Here is a 17,500-nt window from a genome sequence, read left to right on the forward strand (position 1 = left end):
GGGTGTGTGTAGCTGAGTGTCTGTGTCTGTGTGTGGCTGTGTGTGTGGCTGTGTGTCTGTGTGTGGGTGTGTGTGGCTGTGTGTCCGTATGTGTGGCTGTGTGGGGGTGTGTGGCTGTGTGGGGGGGTGTGGCTGTGTGTCTGTGTCAAGTCAAGATTTTATTTCATAATGGTAAATTACACAACAATTGTGTGTGTGTGTGTGTGTGTGTGTCTGTGTGTGTGTGTGTGTGGTGTGGATGTGGTGGGAACGGGATGAGGGGGAGGGGAGGGTTGGGCCTTAGGTTATTTCTTTTGAGGGTGTGAATGGTTGTTGGATGTGCAGTTGGGTTTGGGTGGGTGGTAGGAGGCTAAGGTGTGTACGTGTGTGTCGGATGTGGGATTTTGCTAAGTGTCCCGTTGTCACACATTCTGGTGATTGTACATGTGTGTGTGTGTGTGTGTGTGTGTGTGTGTGCGTGCGTGTGTGTGTGTGTGAAGGTGTGTGTGTGTGTGTGTGTGTGTGTGTGTGTGTGTGTGTGTCTGTACTCGTGCAGTGGATGATCCCTTGAACGCTTTGAAGATGTAGTCGCGCATGTACATTCAGCGATGTCACACACACACACACACACACACACACACACACACACACACACACACACACACACACACACACACACACTGTGTCTGTGCAGGTGTCGAACATCAAGGCCCTGTGTGTGTGGACATGTGTCGTACTTGATGGTCCTGTGTGTGTGAAGGTGTTGTACATCAAGGCATTGTGTCTTTTGCAAGTGTCTACATCAAAGCCCTGTGTGTGTACGTAACGTTTCAGTGCCCCCAGGAGAACACGAGAAATAACCTCTTTGCCTGGTGCCTTGTGTGTGCAGGTGTCGTACATCAAGGCCATAGACGTGTGGGTGGTCAGCAGCCTCATCTTCGTCTTCGCCGCCCTGCTGGAGTTTGCCTACGTCAACGTGCTGGCCAGAAGGGCCGACAAGGAGTTGGCCATGGCCGAGGTGCTGGCCAGGACACAGCTGTTTGGCCACAGGCCACAGGTGGCCAGGAAGCATGCCCTTTTGGTGCCACTGTCTCTCTATGTCCGAGGGATAGTGGCTGCAGTGATAGAGTGAAGCTGCTTTTAATGCATCCCCACTCCTCCCTCCCTCTCTCTCTCCCACTCTCTTTCTGTCTGAGGGACAGTGGCTGGAATGATAGACTGAAGCCGCTTTTGATGCATTTCCACTCCGCTCTGCCTCTCTGTCTCTCTTCCTCTCTCTCTCTAGGCGAGAGCGACGGTGTCTGCAGTGACAGAGTGAAGCAGCTTCTTTTGCATACTCACTCCTCTCTCCCTCTCTCTCTCCCTCTCTGTGCCTTAGGGATAGTGGCTGCAATGATAGAGTGAAGCAGTGTCTGTTGCATTCCCACTCCTCCCTCTCTCTCTCTCTCTCTCTCTCTCTCTCTGGGCCTGAGGGACAGTGGCTGCAATGATACTGTGAAGCCGCTTTTGTTGCACTCCCACCCATCTCTCCGACCACTCAACCTCCGCTCACGCTAAATTCAAATCCTTGCTCGGCTTGCCATAAGGAGTTGCCGCCATGTTGAAATGGTTGCTGTGTTGAATGCAGTTTTTGCTCCCCCCCCCCCCTCCTCATCCCGTCCATCCAATCAAACCAAAGGAGGTGCCGTGATAAAAATTAATGATTTGCCGCCGTGTTCTGTTAAGGTTCAGGTTTGTGTGTCCTGTTTGCCGGAATGTTCTAACGTGTCGTTTGGGTATCTTCAGTGAGAACATTTTGGCTAGCCGCTAACGTGATGTCTGGGTGTCTTAAGTCAGAACATATGGCCAGGTACTAACGTGTTGTCTGTGTGTCTTAAGTCAGAACATATGGCCAGGTACTAACGTGATGTCTGGGTGTCTTAAGTCAGAACATATGGCCAGGTACTAACGTGATGTCTGGGTGTCTTAAGTCAGAACATATGGCCAGGTACTAACGTGATGTCTGGGTGTCTTAAGTCAGAACATATGGCCAGGTACTAACGTGATGTCTGGCTGTCTTAAGTCAGAACATATGGCCAGGTACTAACGTGATGTCTGGGTGTCTTAAGTCAGAACATATGGCCAGGTACTAACGTGTTGTCTGGGTGTCTTAAGTCAGAACATATGGCCAGGTACTAACGTGTTGTCTGTGTGTCTTAAGTCAGAACATATGGCCAGGTACTAACGTGATGTCTGGGTGTCTTAAGTCAGAACATATGGCCAGGTACTAACGTGTTGTCTACCGCTACCATACTGTTTGGGTATCACCAGTCACATTATTAGACTAGCCGATAACGTGTAGTTTGAGTATCATCAACCAGAACACCTGGCCAAAGTGCGCGTTTTCTCAAGTCTCCCGTGTTCAGTTCTCCGATCCGCACTTCAGTATATTTCCACTTCCGGTGAATTCCCTGCGGAAACAAGCGCTGTGTGGCCTTCTGTGCCAGACACTGAATGCAGTGAGAGAGATGTGCCGAAAGGTTTCTCCATTTATTGCCTCATTTGGTACATTTTGATTCCTGGCCGTGTCGCCCAGTCTCTTGACAACACAAACACCTGTCTCATAGGGCATGCTTCCACACCTGTGGTGATCCGTGTTTTGCTGTGTGTCAGTGGTGTTAACATGTAGTTTGTTTTGTTTCTTTGTTTGCCAGTAAAACGTTATCAGCAGACTGATGTTTGTAGGCGTTTCTTAGTACGTTTCTTGGTCAGTCACAGTCTTTATTTATGTGCTATGATAAGAATCGTGCAGACAAGAGAATTATGTTCAAGCGATTGGGTCATGTGTGCTTGCTGTATTTGTGTGCGCATGAATATTTGTGTATGAGAGAGAGAGAGAGAGAGAGAGAGAGAGAGATGGAAATGAAGAAGGGGTAGGTATAGCTATCGTGATCCTGTAGGCCTGTGCATAGATCTACATTCACTGAAGACAATCCTCAACATCCCAGCCATTCAGACGTTAGGGAAAGGAACGTCTTTGTTCCTGCAATGTGTGTGTGTGTGTGTGTGTGTGTGTGGTTGATGACAGTTTGAGAGCAGCAGGCCATGCATTGTTTGCAGTGACTTTGGTTCGTGGTGTGAAACTAACCTGTCTCTCTCTCTCTCCCTAATGCCTGCTCAGATGAACGGTGCTGGGTCTCCGAAGGTGGTGATCCGAAAAGTGAGTACTTGTGGATGGAAGTGTCCTAGGTTTTCGGGAAACCATGTCTGGTGCTTTGGTTGTTTTCAGAAACGTTTGATGTGCTGTTTTCTTCATTTGCATTGTCCAGTGTTATGTCTCGTTAACAGAAGCCTCTCGTGGTCTTCACAGGATTGTATTCGTCATGGGATGATAACATTTGTTTGATATATACTTCTTTTTCTTTTTTTTTTCTTTTTTTTTTGTGCATCGTTCTGTAGGACTACTTGTTGTTTGTGGATAACAGTATATAATTATGGTCTTAACGTACTGGAAGAGTCAGTGGTTTGTTTTTGTTTCCTTGTGTTGGTTTTTATCATTCACTTCTTCGCAATATTTTGCGCCATACTTGTAGCGTGAAGAATATATTTTTGAAAAGGAATTACTCCTTGCTTTTTGAGGCGCACTTTTATCTTCGCACATGCAGCTTGTTGTGGTGAGGTTTTTTTTATGGTTTCTTTTTTTCTTATTCTTTTTCATTTAAAAGGCATTATTTCCCTCTCTTTCTCTCGATCATGGATAATTTCAGTCTTTCGATATCGGTATCGGAATTTGATCTTTCTTGACTTAACAACAGTGAAAGCCGGCGTCAACTAAACAGATCTGGATTAGAATCTCTGTGATTTTTTTTTTAAGGCGTGGCTGTAGTTATGGAATTAAAAGATGTGTTCTTATTTAAGTTCACGCAAATATCAGTATCAAAATACATCCATAACGTATCTCCATGGCATCCTATCCACCTGTTCTGTGCGCGTTATCCAGCGTTTCATGTAGATTTCACAAGTCGAATGTTTATAAACCTGCGCGCGCGCCCGTGTGTGTGTGTGTGTGTGTGTCTGTATTTGTGTGTGTGTGTGTGTGTGAGTGCGCGCGCATTTGAACTCTTATATAAGTATACACGCACGTATTAGTGCGCACAAGTTCGCTGACCGTGGCCCATTACTATTATTGTTTTATTTCTTTTACTTGCCCTCCACCAATACCTTTATTTTTATCATATCTTAAAGAATTTACTTTCTCTTTATTTTATTTATTTATTCATTAGAATTCATGTTTGTTTTATACAAACCATGAGTAGGCTCTCAAGGCGTTAACAACTCTTTGGGTTTATGAGTAGGTCAGGCATCTTTCTTTTTTTTTCTTTTTAACCCTTTCACCGCCAGTCAATTTAGAGTGCAGAATTCCCTTGTGCTATAAACACAAAAATATGGTGTCTAGGAATAGCTGGGGATTCCCCGCCCCACCCCCCGCCCCACCCCCGTGTGATATGCAGAAAATATGGCCTATCTTACCACAGAACATAAAGAGCAGTAGATTCATGGATAACAGTCCCATGATCTGGTCACCCTTCAGTGACATGGGTCCTCTACCTAGCTGCTGCATAAATGCGAGTTTGGCCGTGAAAGGGTTAAGCTAATGTGGTGTCGGCCATATGGATCGCTGCGCACGCTTTGACACCACCTTTAAACAGAAAAAACCTGTTTGACCCTGTATGCGTGCACATACTACCGAAATTCCACGTGGCTTTTGTCGACAGTCGAGGCTGAAGAATAATGATGAAATATCAATATTGCAGACGGAGAAAAACTGTGCCGTCACGCACGCACAAACAGAATAGTGCACTGGCTCAGCCTAAGTTTCACATTACCGTGGTTCTCTGGGTGTGGCTCAGCCTAAGTTTCACATTACCGTGGTTCTCTGAGTGTGGCTCAGCCTAAGTTTCACATTACCGTGGTTCTCTGGGTGTGGCTCAGCCTAAGTTTCACATTACCGTGGTTCTCTGAGTGTGGCTCAGCCTAAGTTTCACATTACCGTGGTTCTCTGAGTGTGGCTCAGCCTAAGTTTCACTTGACCGTGGTTCTCTGGGTGTGGCTCAGCCTAAGTTTCACATTACCGTGGTTCTCTGGGTGTGGCTCAGCCTAAGTTTCACATGACCGTGGTTCTCTGAGTGTGGCTCAGCCTAAGTTTCACATTACCGTGGTTCTCTGGGTGTGGCTCAGCCTAAGTTTCACATTACCGTGGTTCTCTGAGTGTGGCTCAGCCTAAGTGTCACATTACCGTGGTTCTCTGAGTGTGGCTCAGCCTAAGTTTCACATTACCGTGGTTCTCTGAGTGTGGCTCAGCCTAAGTTTCACTTGACCGTGGTTCTCTGAGTGTGGCTCAGCCTAAGTTTCACTTGACCGTGGTTCTCTGAGTGTGGCTCAGCCTAAGTTTCACTTGACCGTGGTTCTCTGAGTGTGGCTCAGCCTAAGTTTCACATTACCGTGGTTCTCTGAGTGTGGCTCAGCCTAAGTTTCACTTGACCGTGGTTCTCTGAGTGTGGCTCAGCCTAAGTTTCACTTGACCGTGGTTCTCTGAGTGTGGCTCAGCCTAAGTTTCACATGACCGTGGTTCTCTGAGTGTGGCTCAGCCTAAGTTTCACATTACCGTGGTTCTCTGAGTGTGGCTCAGCCTAAGTTTCACTTGACCGTGGTTCTCTGAGTGTGGCTCAGCCTAAGTTTCACTTGACCGTGGTTCTCTGAGTGTGGCTCAGCCTAAGTTTCACTTGACCGTGGTTCTCTGAGTGTGGCTCAGCCTAAGTTTCACTTGACCGTGGTTCTCTGAGTGTGGCTCAGCCTAAGTTTCACATTACCGTGGTTCTCTGAGTGTGGCTCAGCCTAAGTTTCACATTACCGTGGTTCTCTGAGTGTGGCTCAGCCTAAGTTTCACTTGACCGTGGTTCTCTGAGTGTGGCTCAGCCTAAGTTTCACATTACCGTGGTTCTCTGAGTGTGGCTCAGCCTAAGTTTCACTTGACCGTGGTTCTCTGAGTGTGGCTCAGCCTAAGTTTCACTTGACCGTGGTTCTCTGAGTGTGGCTCAGCCTAAGTTTCACATTACCGTGGTTCTCTGAGTGTGGCTCAGCCTAAGTTTCACTTGACCGTGGTTCTCTGGGTGTGGCTCAGCCTAAGTTTCACATGACCGTGGTTCTCTGAGTGTGGCTCAGCCTAAGTTTCACTTGACCGTGGTTCTCTGAGTGTGGCTCAGCCTAAGTTTCACTTGACCGTGGTTCTCTGAGTGTGGCTCAGCCTAAGTTTCACATTACCGTGGTTCTCTGAGTGTGGCTCAGCCTAAGTTTCACATTACCGTGGTTCTCTGGGTGTGGCTCAGCCTAAGTTTCACATGACCGTGGTTCTCTGGGTGTGGCTCAGCCTAAGTTTCACATGACCGTGGTTCTCTGGAGTGTGGCTCAGCCTAAGTTTCACATGACCGTGGTTCTCTGGGTGCGAAACAAAAACACACACCAATAAACCTGTCGGTGTTTCTGCTTCCACGAAGGGCCTGTTCATTTGCACTGACTCATTTGTAAAGCGCGCGCACGCTCACACGCTTGCAAACACGAGCTCCTTTCTCTCTCTCTTTCTCTCTGTCTGTCTGTCTATCTGTCTCTCTCTGTTCGTATTATATTTTCCATAGTTTGAAATGAATATGTTGTTTGTTTGTTTTTCTTTTTATAATTTGTTTGTTAATTCTTTTTTTCATCGTCTTTTTTCTTTCTGTTTTTATTACTTTTTAAATTTCATTTTTCCCATTTAAGGGGAGACGTAGATGAAAAACAACATTGTTTGTTTATTCTATTACCATTAGAAAACACATACACACCGCGCAAACACACAGTGTGGTAGTGTGTGTGTGTGTGGGGGGGGGGGGCGGAGGAGGGGCCAGGGGGGGTGTATGTTAGCTGATTTCTGAATACACAGGAGCACCACTGTTGTTTTGCACTTTTCTTCTTCTTCTGTGCTTGCCACCAAACAGAAACGGCGCGATACAGCCACAAAGGAACTGTGTTGGCGAAGCTGCCGGTAATAATAACGATGGCAATGAAGCATGTCTGCTGCGCACTCCTTTGGTACAGTTCAGACTTGTTTAGATGAATATCTTATAGTATATTTCAGACTTGTTATGGTACAGGTTTTTTTTCTTTCTTTCTTTTTTCTTATTTATTTATTTATTTTTTAACAATATGCTTCATAGTATATTCAGACTTGTGACCGCGCGCACTTAATGCCATCTGACACCTACAGAAGTTTTCATCCGTTTTCGGCCGCACGCGTTTTCCTACTTGCCATCAAACGGCTTGCACAAACGTTTGTACCGGCCCGCTTGTACACACAAATCGCGTTAGTGAATAGACGTTGGATTCATTACCAACCACCTCACACTCGCCCACGCACGCTCGCAAGCACTGACACTCACATAGGCAGGAGCACATGAAGTGTGTATCTGTGTGTGTGTGTGTGTGTGTGTGTGTGTGTGAAGAAGAAAAACGCCTGATGTTCGGGATTTTATTCATAATTACACACTAGCCTCGGCCGTTCGATTGCATGTTCTTTCCCGGATCTGCCATTACAAAGATGTGGTTGTTGTTCTTGTTTAAGTTTGAATCTTTCGTCAGTAGACATCTGTGTCGATATCAGGACTAGAATCAGACAGGTAGTGTCGATATCAGTACTAGCATCAGACAGGTAGTGTCGATATCAGGACTAGCATCCAAGACAGGTAGTGTCGATATCAGTACTAGCATCAGACAGGTAGTGTCGATATCAGGACTAGCATCAGACAGGTAGTGTCGATATCAGTACTAGCATCCAAGACAGGTAGTGTCGATATCAGGACTAGCATCCAAGACAGGTAGTGTCGATATCAGGACTAGCATCAGACAGGTAGTGTCGATATCAGGACTAGCATCAGACAGGTAGTGTCGATATCAGGACTAGCATCCAAGACAGGTAGTGTCGATATCAGGACTAGCATCAGACAGGTAGTGTCGATATCAGGACTAGCATCAGACAGGTAGTGTCGATATCAGGACTAGCATCAGACAGGAAGTGTCGATATCAGGACTAGCATCAGACAGGTAGTGTCGATATCAGCACTAGAATCAGACAAGTAGTGTCGATATCAGTACTAGCATCAGAGAGGTAGTGTCGATATCAGGACTAGCATCAGACAGGTAGTGTCGATATCAGCACTAGAATCAGACAAGTAGTGTCGATATCAGGACTAGCATCAGACAGGTAGTGTCGATATCAGGACTAGCATCAGAGAGGTAGCGTCGATATCAGGACTAGCATCAGAGAGGTAGTGTCGATATCAGGACTAGCATCAGAGAGGTAGTGTCGATATCAGCACCAGCATCCAAGACAAGTAGTGTCGATATCAGGACTAGCATCAGAGAGTTAGCGTCGATATCAGGACTAGCATCAGACAGGTAGTGTCGATATCAGCACTAGCATCCAAGACAGGTAGTGTCGATATCAGGACTAGCATCACAGGTAGTGTCGATATCAGGACTAGCATCAGACAGGAAGTGTCGATATCAGGACTAACATCAGACAGGTAGTGTCGATATCAGGACTAGCATCCAAGACAGGTAGTGTCGATATCAGGACTAGCATCAGAGAGGTAGTGTCGATATCAGGACTAGCATCAGAGAGGTAGTGTCGATATCAGCACCAGCATCCAAGACAAGTAGTGTCGATATCAGGACTAGCATCAGAGAGTTAGCGTCGATATCAGGACTAGCATCAGACAGGTAGTGTCGATATCAGCACTAGCATCCAAGACAGGTAGTGTCGATATCAGGACTAGCATCACAGGTAGTGTCGATATCAGGACTAGCATCAGACAGGTAGTGTCGATATCAGGACTAGTATCAGACAGGTAGTGTCGATATCAGCACTAGCATCCAAGACAGGTAGTGTCGATATCAGGACTAGCATCAGACAGGTAGTGTCGATATCAGGACTAGCATCAGACAGGTAGTGTCGATATCAGGACTCGCATCCAAGACAGGAAGTGTCGAAATGGGGACTAGCACCAAGCATAAGCTTAGGCATGCTGTGCACCCATCATGTACTGGCCACCCACATACCTCTTAACACGTGGGCCTTTGCTGTCCTTGTTGTATTGCATTGTATTGCGGTGTGTTGTGTTATTTTTGTATTGTGTTGTATTGTCTTCTCTTATCTTGTATTTTCTTGTATTCCGTTTTGTCACAACAGTGTTTGAAATTCTGGCCGTTCTTCCCCAGGAGGAGCGCGTTGCTACAGAGCGGCACCACTCTTTATTCTGCCTGCAAGTGTATTTGTTTTTATATCTGGATTTTTCTTCTTTCTGTCAAAGTGGGTTTTTCTACAGAATTTGGCCAGGGACATACCTTTTTGTTGCTGTGGGCTCTTAACGTGCGCTAAGTGCATGCTACACCCGGGACCTCGGTTTCTGTGGTCTCGTCCGAATGATTGTTTGTGATCAGCTGGAGCCAGTTGCATTGCTCGAACGGAAGAGCTTATTATGGTCGTAACCCGCTACTGTGTGTCGCATGGAACTGACCAATGGCGTAGTTCGGTCAACGTAGGCATTTAGTCCCGTGTAACTGTCAAAAAAATTAGAACCAAGCATTGCAACTGGCTCCAGACCACCACTCAAGTCCTGATTGGTGGTTGGAGGAGGGGGGGGGGGTGCTACCGGCGAGTGTAGGGTTCGATCCCCTTGCGGTGTTAGATTCTCTCGCTTCCTAGGCGGAAATGTTGCCACTGGGTCACCACACCCACAGTAACTATTCAAGACAAAGCTATCTCTTTCTCTCGGTCCCGCTCCATCTCCACCCCCCCCCCCACCCCCCCCACCCGCACCCCTCATTTCTTTGATTAACACTATTTTGATGTTTTCGTGTCTTGGTCATTTTGATAGATAATATAGGTATGCATATATTATGTACCGTTGTCTCAAATCCACATAGATCTTGTCGAAGCAAGAAGTAAGGAGAAGAAGGAGAGAGAGAGAGAAAAGTGACAAATGCCCGAGTTCAGCAAGCATTTAGTTGTGTTCTGTCTGTCTTCTAAACTATTTAACCGTTTAATGTCTTATGTTCTATAATATTTGATTGTGTATTGTTTATGCACTAGATTATTTAACTGTTTAATGTATTAGAGGTCTAAAACGTTCTGCTATAATACCTATATTACCCATATAGTATTGATACGTATGGGTATATTATATGTCTTCAGACCAGTAATGACTTGATTACAAAAGAGTCCAGCTGTTGGATATCAAACGTTTAGATGTTTGAAATCTAAGTTATAAAAGGGTTCAGTTGTTAGCGCATCAGCATTCCCAAGTTCTGAAACACTTTGCTGTTACCAGTTGTACAACATTCACCGTGTATCCCTGCCTAGTAACGTGTTGTCTGGGTTTTTATGTGTTGCATGACTGTTGTACTCGACCGTTTGTGCTCTCGTGGGCGGCTCGTAACCTAATGTACGCGTTGACGTGACATATATGAACGAAACTTTAACATCCTGTCCATCCCAACACGATGCCAGTGTGTAGGAGTCAGCGGATGTGTGTGTGTGAGTGCGTGCGTGCGTGTGTGTGTGTGTGTGTGTGTGTGTGTGTGTGTGTGTGTGTGTGACCATACGTCTCCTTATCATCCACATCATTTCCACTGTCACTATCGTCATCATCATGTTGTATTCTAAATGATATCATGAAGTAACCAATTCGTTTTCGAACACTAAAACGCATGCACGCACGCACGCACACACACACACACACACACACACAAGCATGCACAAACGCACTCGTGCGCGAGTGTGTGCCCCAGTACAAACATGCAAGGAGGGGTACAGAAAATGCAGTTGGGTAAAGAAAATGCAATCTGTCTCGACAGAAAGCCGGATCGTACGAGGTAAATCAAGGGATGAACACACGTGCGTTACAGCTAACTGTGTTACAGAGAGTAGGAAAAGAAGAACCGTCCTTCAGCAGTTTGTCAACATGTGTGGTGGGGTGGAACACACCTGGGGAGGGGTGCAGGATGTAGGAGGAAGAGGAATATATTGTTGTTGTTTTTCTGTTTACCCTTTCCAAACGTATGCTCGCTTTTCCAGTTGTCCCGTTTGGATTGCAGTGTTTACCTTTCTGATAGTCAGAAGACCGTGTTTACCCTTATGATAGTCAGAAGACAATGTTTACCCTTCTGATAGTCAGAAGACAGTGTTTAACTTCTGATAGTCAGAAGACGATATTTACCTTTCTGATAGTCAGAAGACAGTGTTTAACTTCTGATAGTCAGAAGACGATATTTACCTTTCTGATAGTCAGAAGACAGTGCTTAACTTCTGATAGTCAGCAAACGATATTTACCTTTCTGATAGTCAGAGAATGCTTACCCTTCTGATGGTCAGAAGACAGTGTTTACCTTTCTGATAGCCCGAAGACAGTGTTTACCTTTCTGATAGTCAGAAGACAGTGTTTACCTTTCTGATAGCCAGAAGACAGTGTTTACCCTTATGATAGTCAGAAGACAATGTTTACCCTTATGATAACCAGGAGACAGTGCTTATCCTTATGATAGTCAGAAAACAATGCCTATCCTTTTGACAAGAGTACTTACCCGTCTGATATCGCAAAATGATACATATCCTTCTGATGATCACAAGACAAATTCAGTTCTACGTTCTCTGTTCTTCACTTATTTGAACTGGAGTGTTCAAATTTACATCGTGGTTAATGTTTTTATCTGGTTAGAGAAAGGTGTTGGAAATGTTAATGGGTTTCTTAGTCACGTTTACCAATGGTTAATGAAATGAAAATGGGGGCCGGGGGTGTGGGGGGGTATAACATCTAGGATAGTGACATATTTTATTTTTTTATATTTTCATTGGAATTTTGGTGTCAGTCATGACTCGAAGACTCATGTCACTTTGGACATAGACATTTGAAATTTGAAATGGCCAAATTTAGACGAATAATAATCAGCTGAATGATTCATCCTAAAAGATTTGCTGTGTCCAGTATCCAGTCAATTTTATGGAAACGAGATGTATTTTGTTCTTTGTTGTCCTGTTCTCATACCAGAAACACTTATTCGCCTATAATAGTATTGAAAGACGTCTTCGTTTGTAATGTTCAAAGTGAGATGGAGTTATTATAGTATTGTTCTTATTTCTAAGCAAAGCCTCAATTTGTTGCTTCTTGAAGAAATTTGTATTGTTTCGGTTTTATTTTCTTGTCTTTGAGTATTCGTATGTATGTTGTTGTTGTTTGTTGTTGTTTTTTGTTTGTTTGATTGTCTTGCCTTTGTAATAATTATGATGTTCGCTTTTCTCTCTCTTCTCGCTTCCGCTCCCCCCTTCCCCCTCCTAGACCCCACATCTCCTTACTTGTTCTCTTCCTTTTTCTCCCCCCCCCCCTCCTCCCTCTCTTCTCATACACCATTCATTGTGCCATTACGCCATGGAATTTGTACATCCTAGCTTATGGGTCAGTGTGTATACGAACAATAAACTTTCATTCATTCATTCTTTTTTTCTTTTTTTGTGAATACCACATCACCATCTGATAGAAAATTTTAAATCAGTGGATGCTTCTGTCCGTCTTTTCGTTTTGTTCTGTCTGCCCATAATTTAGTCAAGCGAGGGTATAAGAATTATGTGAGATAAAAATAGTTAAACTTTTTGTTTGTTTGTGTTTGTTTTTTTTGTGCGTGCGACTGTTTGTGTGTGTATGTGCGCGCGCGCGCGCGGGTGTGTGTGTGTGTGTGTGTGTGTTTGCTCGGCTTTAGCTGTTTGCTTTGCTTTTTTTTTCTCGTCGAATCAGTCTTGCTTTCTTATTGACAATTTATTGTAAATGCAGTTGTTGTTTTTCTTCATTCACTGACTTCACTGTTTAGATCCAGATGGATGACACCAGACGATTGTCACTGAAACTTGTGTCTTTCTGTTGTACAGTCAGTGATTTTGTTATCATTAGCATCACAGTAAGGTTTCTTCTTTTATGAACTAAGCTAGGGACAGTTCTTCTCGGCGTGGAAAATAGCGTGTTTTTCTTCTTTAGTTTTTTTCTTTTCTTTCTTTCTTTTGTGCACAAAATAGAGCCAGGATTTTTTTTCAAAAGGTTTATGCGTCGTTTGCTTTCCATGTATTATTTCGTTGTTTTTTGGGGTGTTTTTTTGTTGTTGTTTTGTTTTTTGTTGTTGTTTTTTTTTTGGGGGGGGGTTGTTTGTTTTGTTTTTTAAATTAATTTATTGTCTTTAAGAAGAACGATTGCACAATTTCTGTCTGTGGGCTGCATTTGTGTGCCCTTGAAAAGCGGTAATTACCCAATGAATGAAGTCGGTGTCATTTCGATCAGCTGTGTTTGTTGTTGTTGTTGTTTATTTGTGTATTTGTTTCTTTCTTTTTCCTTAACACGAGCAAAGCTTGGACATCATTTGGTGATGTTGACCTGGGTTTTTGACATCATAGAGTGCGTTCTGGTTTCCTGGGATGTCCGTCCCCCCCCCTCCTCCCACTAACAATTAAACCACCTCAACCTCCACTTCCACCATCCTCTTCGGAGACCACACGTTGAAAGGAGCGCTCTACAATACTCTCTCTCTCATACACGCACGCACACACACACACACACACACACAGATACACACTCTCTCTCCCCCCCCTCCCACTGCCCCCGCACCTCCTCCCCCCACCCCGCCCCCCACTACACAGACTCTTCCTCTCTCTCTCTCACTTCCCGTCATCCTCTTTCACCCTCCCTATCCGTCTCTCTCTCCTCCTCCGTCTCCTTTCCTCCATCTCCCCTCCCAACTTTCTGACTTCCTACCTCTCCCCACCCATCATCTTTCTTCCTCCCCCCCCCCCTCATTCCCTCCCCACCCTCTCTGTCTCTCTCCCCAACAGGCCAATGCACAGTACACTGGACACCCTGACTGTAATTTCATTGTCCATTGTTATCGCTCTCTTCCAGAGGGAACAGGGAAGCAATGCCGAATGCCAAGCGTTGAATGATATCGGCGGCTTGAACCCGGATGTAATGTTGCGTCATTTCTGTCTGTCTCTCTCTCTCTGTGGTCTCAGTGGATGTGTTCAGTTGTTCTGTATTCATCCCGCCCCCTCTGTTGGCTTTCCACAGCTGTTGTACTCACCCTCTCATTGGCTGTTTGTCTGCATGATGAGTGTGTACTCTTTTTCGTGTGTGTGTGTGTGTTCACTGTAAGGGCAGCCCATAAGTGGTTCTATCTTCGTGGCCTCCTCATTATGATATGGTTTATGTGTAAAAACTGCTCAAACTAGTTACGATGCTGTTTATGTGTAAACACTGCTCAAACTAGTCATGATGCTGTATACGTGTAAACACTGCTCAAACTAGTCATGATGCTGTTTATGTGTAAACACTGCTCAAACTAGTTATAATGCTGTTTACGTGTAAACACTGCTCAAACTAGTCATGATGCTGTTTATGTGTAAACACTGCTCAAACTAGTTATAATGCTGTTTACGTGTAAAAACTGCTCAAACTAGTCATGATGCTGTATACGTGTAAAAACTGCTCAAACTAGTTATGATGCTGTTCATGTGTAAAAACTGCTCAAACTAAGGTCTTGCGTCGGAGTGTTTCAGCGCAGCAGGCCGCGATTGAAAAGTTGCGATCGATTGTTACAACGGAATGTAGGAACTGAGCCAGCTCAACGCAGTCGGTTGTCTTTGAAAATTTATAAAAAAAAATTATAAAAAAAAAAAAAAAGTCAACACAAGCAGACAGATATGCTTACATTGATTAAAACAAGCGAATCAAAGTTCAAGTCTCTTGTTGATATCACGTGTATTAATCATACTGCAGTCACGCTCATTCGAAGATTAACGATGATTGATTAACTGAGAGAGAAAAAAACAAACAAACCTAAGACTTGTTGGTTTGAAGAAAAAATAAGAATACAGTCCACAATTCCAGACACACTAAGATGCCTCAGCCGAAACCCGGCAGGCTAAACTCACCCACCCAAGTCGTCATAACGTGATTTAAGAGAATTACGCAACACTTATGACGCAGTAAAATAAACACACGATTCAACGAAGATAAAAGTGATTTCATTGCTTACAGACTGGTTATCATGCGAGTCTTTGCCGGATGAAAAACAGAACATGATTTTTTCCCCCCCCATTTTTTGAGAGCCTCGATCTCGTCGGCAATTCCTTCTCCATCAATTAACCTGAATCAGTGTCACCACACAGAGCTGGTTGATGACATCATTTTCTGTCGGTTGCCGTGGGAACGTACAGTGTTGCACAATCATGTCTGGTCATCAACCGGTTCTTCAAACTGAATACTGCTGGGAGGGAGCCAGCCACACAGGCCGAATTTCACACAGAGAAATTTGATGTGACAAAAAGTACAATATGCAGTGGTAAAGTCCTATTTATGTGCAGTAAATTTGGACGCAAAAATAGGACATCACCAAATACCATACAGTGCAGTAAATACAATTACTCTCTCTTTTTTTTCTTTTTTTTTTTTCTTTTTTAATATCGCTTGCTGACCCTTCATCAAGCACATGCAGATCTGGAGAAAAAAAAAGTCACAGCTGCGGCGCGGAGTAATTTATTTATTTATTTATATATTTATTTAGAGGACTGTGTGCAGAGGATGCAGAAGAGTAGTCTTGCAGTGTTTAATGAGGTCTGGGGGAATTCCGTCACTGCCAGGTGCCTTGCCTGATGTCAGGCTGTTAATGGCCTTGCTGAGTTCGTCCTCAGTTGGCTCTGCGTCAAGTTCTTCCATGACCGGCATGCACTTGATGGCATCGAGGGCTGAGTTGGACACCATGTTTTCTGTGGAGTAGAGGTCGGAGTAGTGTTCTGTCCATCTTTCCATCTGCTGGCTAGGATTGTTGATTACTTCCCCAGTGGAGGATTTGAGGGGGGCAGTCTTGCTCTGTGTTGGTCCCAGTGCCTTCTTGATACCGTCATACATCCCTCGGATGTTGCCTCTTTCAGTAGCATTCTGTATCTCTTCGCTGAGCTCTGTCCAGTACTCATTTGCACATCGCCTGGCGTTAAATTGAACCTTACTCCTGGCGGCCCTGAGGATTTGCATGTTCTTCTCACTGGGTGAACGTTTGTACTCAGTGAGTGCAGCGCGCTTGGCCTCAATACTGGGAGTCCTCTGTCAGTGCTGGAATGAGGGAGCTGTACCGCAGGACATGAGGGACGCAAAGATTATCACCCTCCACAAAAACAAGGGTGAAAGGAGCGACTGCAACAATTACAGAGGCATCTCACTTCTCAGCATTGTAGGCAAAGTCTACGCTCGGGTCCTCCTAATTCGCCTGCAGAAACTGGCCGAACGCGTTTACCCGGAATCACAGTGCGGTTTCCGAGCAGAGAGATCCACGGTAGACATGATCTTCTCCCTTCGCCAAATCGAGGAGAAGTGCAGAGAGCAGAGAGGATGCCCCTGTATGTCGCATTCATTGACCTCACCAAGGCCTTTGACCTAGTCAGCAGAGACGGCCTTTTCAGGGCTCTTCGAAAGATCGGCTGCCCCCCCAAACTGCACAGCTTGATTGAGTCCTTCCACTCCAACATGAAAGGGGCGGTGCAGTTTAATGGTAACCTCTCCAAGCCCTTCGACGTATGCAGCGGTGTCAAACAAGGCTGTGTCCTCGCCCCCACCTTATTTGGAATCTTCTTTGCTCTTCTCCTGAGACATGCGTTCAGCACAGCGCAAGAAGGGATCTACCTGCGGACCAGATCAGATGGCAAGCTCTTCAATCTCGCCCGCCTCAGAGCAAGGACAAAAGTCCGTGAAGCCCTCATCAGAGACATGCTCTTTGCTGACGATGCCGCAGTTGTGACCCATACCCTGCGGGACTTGCAGTCACTAATGGACCGCTTCTCCCAGGCCTGCAAAGATTTCGGTCTGACCATCAGTCTCAAAAAGACAAATGTCCTAGGCCAAGACACGCCATCTCCACCAGCCATCATCATTTATGACTACGAGCTTGAAGCCATCCATCAATTCACTTACCTTGGGTCCACCATCACCGACAGCCTCTCCCTTGACACTGAGATCGACAAGATGATCAGGAAGGCAGACACAACACTAGCCCGCCTCACACAAAGAGTGTGGACAAATCCCAAGCTGACCACGAAGACAAGGATGGCTGTATACAACGCCTGCGTCCTCAGCACCTTGCTGTATGGCAGCGAGGCATGGACCACACATGCTCGTCAGGAGAAAAGGCTCAATACCTTCCACCTGAGAAGCCTACGGCGCATACTCGGCATCTCCTGGCAAGACAGGGTGACAAACACCGAAGTCCTGACTCGCGCTGGCCTCCCGACTATGTACACCATGCTGAGACAGCGTCGGCTGCGCTGGCTGGGCCACGTTCGCCGCATGGAAGATGGTCGCATCCCAAAAGACATCCTTTATGGAGAGCTCGCCACGGGGCAGAGAATCATCGGCCACCCACAGCTGAG

The 17,500-nt window shown here is 45.3% G+C and overlaps 1 protein-coding gene across 2 annotated transcripts in view; it reads left to right on the plus strand.

Moving 5' to 3' along the window:
- LOC143284272 (glycine receptor subunit alpha-4-like) overlaps positions 1-17,500 on the plus strand; it is a 273,405-nt gene that overhangs the window by 249,009 nt on the left and 6,896 nt on the right. The window contains exons 10-11 of one of the 2 annotated variants that reach the window (XM_076590961.1): positions 869-1,036; positions 3,140-3,178. In XM_076590961.1, the coding sequence (XP_076447076.1) occupies positions 869-1,036; positions 3,140-3,178 (207 nt within the window). The remainder of the gene's footprint in view (positions 1-868; positions 1,037-3,139; positions 3,179-17,500) is intronic. The other variant, XM_076590963.1, reaches the window with a different exon arrangement.

The sequence above is a fragment of the Babylonia areolata genome, chromosome 7 (assembly GCF_041734735.1).
Source record: "Babylonia areolata isolate BAREFJ2019XMU chromosome 7, ASM4173473v1, whole genome shotgun sequence".
NCBI classification, from domain to species: Eukaryota; Metazoa; Mollusca; class Gastropoda; order Neogastropoda; family Buccinidae; genus Babylonia; species Babylonia areolata.